The 10,483-nt window shown below is 34.8% G+C and overlaps 1 protein-coding gene across 1 annotated transcript; it reads right to left on the reverse strand.

The window, feature by feature from the left end:
* Window positions 1-860: 860 nt before the first annotated feature.
* Window positions 861-1,787, reverse strand: LOC114042584 (olfactory receptor 13A1-like). The gene has a single exon (XM_027861269.1). It carries the CDS (start codon window positions 1,785-1,787, stop codon window positions 861-863), a length of 927 nt encoding a protein of 308 aa, XP_027717070.1.
* Between the last annotated feature and the right edge of the window lie 8,696 nt (window positions 1,788-10,483).

The raw sequence follows: 10,483 nt of genomic DNA on the forward strand, positions 1-10,483 counted from the left end.
AAAAAGGCAATATTATTATCCCCATTTTAGATATGGGCATAACAAAATTGACAGAATTTTAATGAATTGACTGGGGTCACATAGCTAATAGATTTCTGAGGTAGGATTCAAACTCAGGCTTTCCTGACTCCAAGTCCAATGGTCTCTCCATTTGCCTTCAAGGCAAACCAGCATCACAGTTTGGTTGGAAAATGTAATGTGCATAAAGGAATAATGTAAAACATGAATAAAAACATGTGGTTTTAGATAATGAGATTGGAAAGAACCTTAAACTTAAAGGTAAAATACATTGTTTTCTCTTTTTCCATTTGTCAAAAGGATCTTCTAAAACTTTTTGGTAGGAAAAAAGCATGATCAAGACCTTTACTTTAGGAGAGTTGCATATGAAGACTAGATTGCATAGAAGAAGGGAGTAAGATAGTAGAGGCAAAGAGAGTAATTAGATATGCTCTAAATGATATGAATAATGGGATCATGACCTGGAATATATGATTTGAGTGAAGAGAAGGGAAATGGTGTGAGAGATATTGTGGAGAAAAGATCGACAGAATTTGGTTGGCAACTGATTCATTGGGAACAAATGGTAAGAGGACAAAGACAAGTAAGCTTATGGTGAGTGAGAGGGTGCTGTGTGGCCCAAAACTAAAATAAGGATGGTGAGAGTAGAACCAAGGTGTGATGTTGAACAAAGGCTCAAGTTGGCCACAGAGATCCATTCTAGATCTTATATTCTGAGTGAAAATCATGCTATAAATCCAATAACTGAGTCATAGAACCTAAATTGCCTTTTACATCATATTTTAATACTGGAATCTCCAAGATGAAATTATAACCAACTCGTATGGACAAATGACAATTATTTATTCGCTGAATGGAAACATTTTCTTGAGGGCTGTTTTGAAATCCTTGTTGCGTAGAGTGTAAATGAGAGGATTTAAAGTGGGGCTGATAGTGGTGAATAGGACAGCCACTACTTTGACATTGTCAACGGAGGACCCAGAGCCTGGAAGAATATATGTGTATATAACAGTGGTATAATATGTAGTGACCACAATGAGGTGGGAGGAACAGGTAGAGAAGGCTTTCTTCTTGCCCTCTGTGGTGCGAATCTTCAGGATGCTGCAAATGATGAAGCCGTAGGACACCATAGTGAGCACAAAATTAATCACCGCAAAATATATATCTGCAATGACTACCATGGTATTGTTCAGGTATGTGGAGGTGCAGGAGAGCTGTAGCAAAGTAGCAATTTCACAGAAAAAGTGATTAATTTTATTTGGTCCACAGAAGGTTAATTTTATCATGAGGCCAGTGTGTACTGATGAGTTGATGGCACTAATGGTCCACACATTACCAGCTAAAAGGATGCAAACCATTCTGCTCATCATGGTAGTGTAATGGAGGGGGTGACAGATGGCCACATACCTGTCATAAGCCATGGCTGTGAAGAGCAGCAGTTCAGCACCCACAAACCACGTAAGGAAATACAACTGAGTCATGCACCCAACATAGGAGATGGATTTCTTGTCTGCAAGGTTCTCCAGCAGTTTGGGCAGAACTGTGGTTGTGCAGCCAATATCTAAGATAGCCAGGTTGGCAAGGAAAAAATACATGGGAGTATGGAGACCTGAATCTAGTCCTATGGCCACCACAATGAGAACATTGCCTGCTAGGGCCATGATGTACAGGAAGAAGAAGATGCAGAAGAGGGCAAGCTGAAGTGGATGTGCCTCAGAGAAACCCTGCAGGATAAACTCAGTCACTATTGTTTGATTGCTCACTGTCATTTGCCCGGAAGATGCCTCCTAGATCCACCAGTGTATGTCTTCCAAAGGAGAGCCTCATTCATGTGGTACGAAATGAGTGAGCTGAACTTCAGCAGAAACAAAATGTACATATTTACATTAAAATTCAAAAACTATTTGGGGTATAAATAGGTTGGAATACATATGTACAAAATTAAAATTGTCACCAACTGGTGAAAACACATATTGAAAATAACAACATTAGCACCTGTCCCAAATGAGATTAATGTAAAATCCACTCCCTAACCAATACCTTCTACCTCTAAGTGAAATCATTTTTAAATATGCATCCTTTTCTTGGAACACTCTCTTTCTTCTGTTTCATGCTACACCTTTTTCCCATTGTTTTGCCTCTTTGAAGACAACGACCATATATTATTTATATTACTTCTTCCTATTAAGTGTAATAAACATTTATTAGGTACCTACCATGTGCCAGGCACTGTCATAAGCACTGAGGATACAGATAAGAACAAGACTGTCACAAATAGTACAGAAAAAAGAGAAACAACTAACCACTGGCCTTAGAATCTGAAGACTTGGTTCTGAGTTGCAGCTTTGATACTATTAAGCTCTGTGACATTAAACAAACAAATGTGACCTCTTAGAGCCTTGTTTTTTCCATCTGATAATAGGATAGTATTAAATTTTATATCAGATCTGGATCTGGAAAGATTTAGAAAAAAGAAAAAGAAAAAAAGGCCCTGGCAGCAGTTCCAGGGTGGAGAGGAATACTTATATTTATAATTATTAATATTTTATAATACTAATAATTGTAATTATTAATGCTTATAATTATAAGGAATGCTTATAATTGTACATAAGGGAGTAAAGGCTCTGTGTCTCAGCTACAAGGCAGAGAGAAACACTAGCAGTTTTGATTGCAGGAGAGCAGGGAACATGTTTATACTTCCAGGTCAATGGAACTAGCACATGTTGCTGCAGGGGAGCAAGGTCGGTTCCTAGTTAAAGATGAGAGCATAAGCCAGAAGAGCAGTGACCACACCGCTTCTTGAATCAGACCACCCTGGAAGCACAAAATCTTACAGAATTCCAGAACAAGCTCTGAAAACAGCAGTACATTAAAAAAAAAACTGAAGCTTGGGAGAATGCACAGGAACAGAGCCCAACTTTAATATGAAGCTCAAAGTCAAGACATAGGCTGCAAAGTAAGAAAAGAATAAGAAAAGAACCAGACCATTAAAAATCTACTATGGTGACAGGGAATATCAAGATACAAATTCAGAAGAAGACAATGAAATCAAAACAATTACAAGCAAAGCCACGAAGTAAAACTGTGAATTGGACTCAAATCCAATGAGAATGCCTAGGAAAGTTGAAAAAGACTTTTAAAATCAGAAAAGAGAGGCAGAGGAAAAATTGGGGAAAGAAATGAAAGTGATACAAGAAAATTATAAAACAGAGACTACAGCTTAGTAAAAAAGGCACAAAATGATACTGAAGAAATCCTTAAAAATACAGATCAAATGGAAAAAGAGGTATAAAAACTCACTAAAGAAAATAATCCTCCCTAAAAAATAGAATTGAGTGAGTGGAAGCTAACGACTCCATGAGACATCAAGAAACAATAAAACAAGTCAAAAAGAATGAAAAAATGAGGAAAGAAAATGTAAAATCCCTCATCAGAAAAACAACTGACCTGTAAAATAGATCAAAGAGAAATCACTTAAGAATTATTATACTAACTGAAAGCTGTGATCAAAGAAAAAGCCTATATATAATATTTGAAGAAATTATCATAGAAAACTGCCCTGATATCTTAAATCCATAACATTAAAAGAGATGTTGAAAGAATCCACTGAGCACCTCCTGAAAGAGGTCCTAAAATGAATACTCCCAAGAAAATTAGAGCCAAATTCCAGAGCTCCTAGATCAGAGAGAATACTTTAAGCAGATAGAAAAATATTCAAATATAATGGAGCCATAGACAGGATCACACAAGACTTACCAACTCCCACTGTCAAGGAGTGGAGGGCTTGAAATATGATATTCTAGAAGGCAAATGACCTAGGATGAAAACCTAGAATAAATTACCCAGGAAAGCTAAGTATACTCCTTCAAGGGAAAATATACATTCAAAGAAATAGAGGACTCTCAAGCATTCCTGATGAAAAGAGCAGAGCTGAATAGAAAATTTCACTTTCAAATACAAGAATCAAGAGAGCATGAAAAAGTAAACAAGAAAGAGAGAACATGAGGGATTTAATAAAGTTAAACTGTTTGCATTTATATATGTGAAAATGAAACATTTAACTCCTCAGAACCTTAGCATTATTAGGTCAGTTAAAAAGAGTTTACACAGAGGGCATGGAGGTGAATCAATTATGTTGGAATGTTCTCCAAAAAATGAAGGTGTTAGAAAGTGGGATACACTTTGAGAAGGAGGAGGGGAGAGGAAAGATGAAGGATTTTTCTCACATTAAAGTACAAGGAAGAGTTTTTCCAGTAGAGAGGGAAATGGGGGATTAACAAGCAATGCTGAACCTCACTTTCATCAGATCTAGTTTGGAAAGGAATAGATATACATACTCAGTTGTGTGTAAAAATGTATCTTATCCAGTGTGATCTTATTAGGATGATAAAAGGGAGGACAGATTAAGGGAGGCAGTAGTTCCAAGCAAAATAGATTTTTGAGGAGGGAAATGATAAAAACAGAGAGAAGAAGAAACAGAAGAAAATAGGATAAAGGGAAATAGACACTAATCATAACTGAATGTCAATGGGATGAGTTCACCCATAAATTGGAAGTAAATAGGAAAATGGATTAGAAACCAGAATCCAAAAAATGTGGTTTGCACACTTGAAACAGAAACACACAAAATAAGCAGGTGGAACATAATCTAATTTGCTTAGGCAAGGGTCACAATCATGATCTCAGACAAACCAAAAGCAAAAATATACCCAGTTAAAAGCAGGGATACTATATTTTACTAAAAGTTATCTTAGACAATGAAGTAATATCAATATTAAATATTTATGTACCAAATGGCATAGCATCCAGTTTATTAAAGGAATAGTTAAATGAGTTACAGGAAGAAATAAAGAGTAAAATTATAATAGTGAGGGACCCTAACTTTCTTCTCTCAGAATTAGATAAATCTAACCATAAAATAAATAATACAGAAATTAAGAAGATGAATAGAATTTTATAAAATTTAGATATGACAGACTTCAAGAGAAAATTAAACAGAAATAACAGTATTATACCTTTTCCTAAGCTGTTTCTGGCACCTTCACAAAAATTAACCATATATTAGAGCAAAAAATCTCACATACAAAGGCAGAAAAGAAAAAAATATTAAATGAATCACATTTAAACAGTACAATAAAAATACATTCAATAAAGAGCCATGGAAATACAGATTACAAATTAATTGGAAGCTTAATAATCAAATCTAAGCAATGAATGGGTCAAAGAACATATCAAAGAAACAATAATTGTTTTTCTTTAATGAGAATAACAATAAAATGACATATAAAGAGTTATGGGATATAGCCAAAGCAGTGCTTAGGTGAAATTATATATGTCTAAATGCTTACATCAATAAAATAGAGAAAGGGCAGGTCAAGAATTGAGCAGGCATGGGGCAGTTATGTAGTACAGTGGATAGAGCATTGTCCCTGGAGTCAGGAGGAACTGAGTTTAAATCTGGCTTCAAGACATTTGACATTTATTGGCTGTGTGACCCTGGGCAAGCCACTTAACCCCATTGCCTAGCTAAAAAAAAAAAAAGAAACAAATAATTGAGTATGCGATTAAAAACAACTAGAAATAGAACAAATAGTGTTATTAATTAAACACCAAGTTGAAAACCCTGAAAAATCAAAGTAAAGGTTAATCAAAATTGAATTTAAAAACCATTGAAATAATAAAACTAGAAGCTGGTCATTTGAGAAAATCAATACAAATAAAAAAACCATTAGTTAATTTTATCTTTAAAAAAGAAAGAAAGAAGAAAATCAAATTATAAGTATTAAAAATTAAAAGGTTGAATGCACCACCAATGAAGATCAAATTAAAGCAAATTACTTTGCCCAATTTTACATCAATAAATATGACAATACAAATGTAATTGATGAATATTTTAAAAATATAAAATGCCCAGATTAGCGGAAGAGGAAATATAATTATTAAGTAACCCTATCTTAGAAAAAGGAATTGAATAAGCCATGAATGAAACCCAAATAAAAAATCCCCAGGACCACATGGATTCACATGTGATTTCTACCAAACACCTAAAGAATTATTAACTTCAATACCATATTTTGAAAAACTATTTGGAAAAGAAGACAAAAAAGATCTACTACTAAATTCCTTTTATGACACAAACATAATACCAATATCTAAACCAGGAAGAAGACAAACAAAGAAAACCATAGATAAATTTTCCTCATGAATATTGATGCAACAAATTTAAGTAAAATAATAGCTAAAGGATTACAACAAAAAATCATAAAAATTATGATCTATTATACTGTGACCAGGTATGATTTATACCAGGAATGCAGAGCTGCTATAATATTAGCAAAACTATCATCATATTGACCATATCAATAATAAATGATTATCTCAAACAATGCAGAAAAAACTTTTGACAAAATTCAACATTCATTGGCATATACTAGAAATCAGAATAAATGGAGCTTTCCTTGAAATGATAAGTTATATCTATTAAAACCATCAGTAAGCATTGTCTGTAATGAGAATAAGCAAGAAGCCTTCCCAATAAGATGAAGCATAAAGCAAGAAAGTCCATTATCAACTTGGTTACTCAATAACATACTAGAAATGATAGTTTTAGCAGTAAAACAAGAAAAAATTGAATGAACAAAAATGAAAGAAACAAAATAAATGAAACAAAACTATCACTCTTTACACATGGTATGGTATACTAATATGCCGATGATGGTATCCTTACAGACCTACAGAATGAACTAAAAAAATAGTTGAAATGAATATGAAAAATAAATAAACAACTAAATTTTTAAAATATTGAAAAAATGTTTAAAGCCTCCATATTGCAGACCAAAAAACAACTGCTTCTGTCTTATATTTTTCAGGGACATCATGGCAGCTCCACAGGAAAAAAGTTCATTCCCCAGTTCCCAACCACTTTGCTGATGAAAATGTCATAAACAATTTTTAAAAAGTACATTTGCCTCCTGTGTTCTACTCAACAAATCCCCTACCCCAAATCAACTTTAGAGCCACATCCCCTTTCCAGAAATCTAGATAGATCTGGATTCAAATCACATGAAAACAGATTCTTTTGTTTAAGGGTAAGACAGGGCTCTGAGGGGCTGCTAGGTGGTGCAGTGGTTAGAGCACTGGCTCTGGATTCAGGAGGACCTGAGTTCAAATCCAGCCTCAGACATACAACACTTACTAGCTGTGTGACCCTGCACAAGTCACTTAAAGCCATTGCCTATCAAAAAAAAAAAAAAAACAGTGTTCCCCAGGGCAGCATTAAGCTGTTGTGAGATTAAGTCTGCTGAGGGCTCTAGTGCCCTATTGGCAAGGTTCAAGTACCAATGACTAGGATTATCTTCAGTGAGACTTTGCAGAAATACTTTCCCTGAGCATCATTTCAGCCCTAAAGAATAGTTCAAATGCAAAATCTCAGCCGCTCATTAAACTTTCCTTAGTATCAAGTTAAAGCACAAAAGGGCTCTGAAGGGTGAAGTCTCAACTAGGAATTAGAGGTGTGTGTGCATTGAGATGCTGCTAACATTTTCTTCCTTTCTTCTGCCCTTCCCGTAAAACTGCAACAGCAATCTCTCCTAGGGACAATTTCTCTCCTGCCCAGACCTGACTCTTACTTCCCCTGTACCAGGACCTTATTAGTCTCTGACCTTCCTTCTCTGTAGGGTTACCTCATTAACACCTGTATTTGCCTTATTTAATGTTTTTTTTTCCTTTATCCCAGGAAGAAAAATAACTAAATAAAATCTTACTTGGTAAAGGAAAAATGACAATGTTACTTCAAATTAGATGTGAAGTATATAGATACTTTCCATAAAATCTACAAACTATGCTCTGCCCCATATTGAAGTTAATTACAAAAATAAATCAAACTCACTTGCTTCTCCTAAAGAGTTTCCACTTCACCAGGAAAAATGCAACATGTATAGCCACAAATGCTCACAACATAAAACCACACTATAAGAAATATTCAGGAGAAGAACAAAATAATATGTAAATTACATGGAAGGAGAGAAATATTATGTTGAGTTCACCTGCAAAAACTTTATGGAGGAGGGGTAATGTGACCTGGAATTTGTAAATTGGAAAATGGAGAAGGCAATGAGGCAGAGTGAAATCTATGAACACAGGCACACAGGCATATAGGCACACAGGTGGGAGAGTTGAAGATATTTTGCAAGATAAATAAGCATTCTAATCCAGCTGGTGAAATGTTTGAGATGTCCAAACTACAAACTAAAATACATATATTAAACAGCCTTCCAATAATAACTCTGGATGTGCCTTCATTTAAGAAGGAATAGGAGTCTATCATGTCACTAGCAAAAGAAAAGAGATATGGACTATAATGGTTGCATCAAATATATCCCAAAGTGAATATACACATTCTGAAGGTCAAAGGGTCCAGACTTAGAGAATTCTTAGGGGGTTCATACTCCAGCCTCATCCTTATCACTGCTGCTTGAGATGATCTGGATTGAAATACTTTGAAATGAGAATCTCTTGTTTAAGAATAAGATTCTGTTCTTTAACCTGATGAACCAGACCCTTACCTGAGACAGTATGAAGAATAGCTGAGAGATGAGAGTAATAAGTGAAGAGCTCTAGTGCTCTGTGGGCACTTAAGTAGGGATCTGCAAGGTAAATACATTTCTTGGCTACTTATTTGAAATGGGACCTTACTGGAGAAAAAAGAGGGTGTCACATTGCCAGTCATCATCAATGTCATTATTTATTTTTTATTGGTTTTGTTTTTCACAAGGGAGACTCTTTGTCCTGTCTCCCTTATGACCCAGCTTAATGAGATCACCAGCAGGAATGTGGACAGATTTCTAAACAGTGATTCTAAACATTTATATCACCCATGGGATGATATAGATAATTAGATGTAGAAAGAACCTAAGGGATTACCTAGTTCAACTTCTTCATCTAATAGATGAGGAATTTGAGGACACAAAGACCTTGAATGACTTGCCCAAAGCCACACAACTAGGAGACAGAAACTTAAAGAAAGAGAGTGATTAAAGAGAGATCAATAATTCTATGACAATCAACAAGTAAAAATCAAATTTCCAAGAATGTTGAGGAGCCAATGTTATATCAAATGCTTTTTTTTCTTTTTTCCACTTTTTTATTAATTTATTTTGCTTTATCACCAATCACTTCCATAAGATTTTGAGTTTTAAACTTTTTTCCCCCTCCCTCCCCATCTCTCTTCTCAAAATAGTGTGCAATCTGATATAGGCTATATACATGCATTCCTATTAGACATATTTTCATATTAGTGATGTTGTAAGAAAGAGAACCAATAGGAGGAACCAACAAAAAGAGAAACAAAACACAACAGAAGAAAAAAAATAGCCAATTGTATGCTTTTATCTACATTCAAACTGCTTAGTTCTTTCTTTGGATGTGGATAGCATTTTCCATCTTGAGGCCTTTGGAGATGTCTTAGATCCTTCTATTGCTGAGAGGGGTTAAGTCTATCAATATTAATCATTGCACAATGTGGCTCTTACTGTGTACAACATTCTCCTGGTTCTACTCACTTCACTCAGCATCAGAGCATACAAATCTTTCCAGGTTTTTCTGAAGTCTGCCTGCTCATCATTTCTTATAGTACAATAGTATTTCATTACATTCATAAACCACAACTTGCTCAGTCATTCCCCAATTGATGGACATCCTCTCAATTTCCAATTCTTTGCCACCACAAAAAGAGTTCCTATAAAAATGTTTGTACATGTGGGTCCTTTTCATATTTTTATGATCTCTTTGGGGTATAGCCCTAGAAGTGCTATTGCTGGGTCAAAGGGTATGCACATTTTTATAGCCCTTTTGGCATAGTTCCAAACTGCTCTCCAAAATGGATGGAATCATTTCAGAACTCCACCAACAGGGCATTAGTGTTCCACTTTTCCCACATCTTCTCTAACATTTATCATTTTCCTGTTTTGTCATGTTGGCCAATCTGATAGGTGTGATGTGGTACCTCAGAATTGTTTTGAATTGCATTTCTCTAATCAATAGTGATTTGGAGCATTTTTTTTATATGACAATAGATGGCTTTAATTTCTTCATCTGAGAACTGCCTGTTCATATCCTTTGATGATTTATCAATTGAGGAATGACTTGTATTTTTAAAATTTGACTTAATTCTCTATATATTTCAGAAATGAGGCCCTTGTAAAAATTATTTCCCAATTTTCTAACTTCCTTCTATCTTGGTTGCATTGGCTTTGTTTGTGTAAAAACTTTTCAATTTAATGTAATCAAAGTTATCCATTTTGCATTTTGTAATGTTCTCTATCTCCTGTTTGGTCATGAATACTTCTGTTCTCCATTAATCTAATGGGTAAACTATTCCTTACTCTCCACGTTTGCTTACAGTATCAGTCTTTATATCTAAATCACGAGCCCATTTTAACTTTATTTTGGTATATCACATGAGTTT

The sequence above is a fragment of the Vombatus ursinus genome, unplaced genomic scaffold, assembly GCF_900497805.2.
Source record: "Vombatus ursinus unplaced genomic scaffold, bare-nosed wombat genome assembly UNPS02014601.1, whole genome shotgun sequence".
Taxonomy (NCBI): Eukaryota; Metazoa; Chordata; class Mammalia; order Diprotodontia; family Vombatidae; genus Vombatus; species Vombatus ursinus.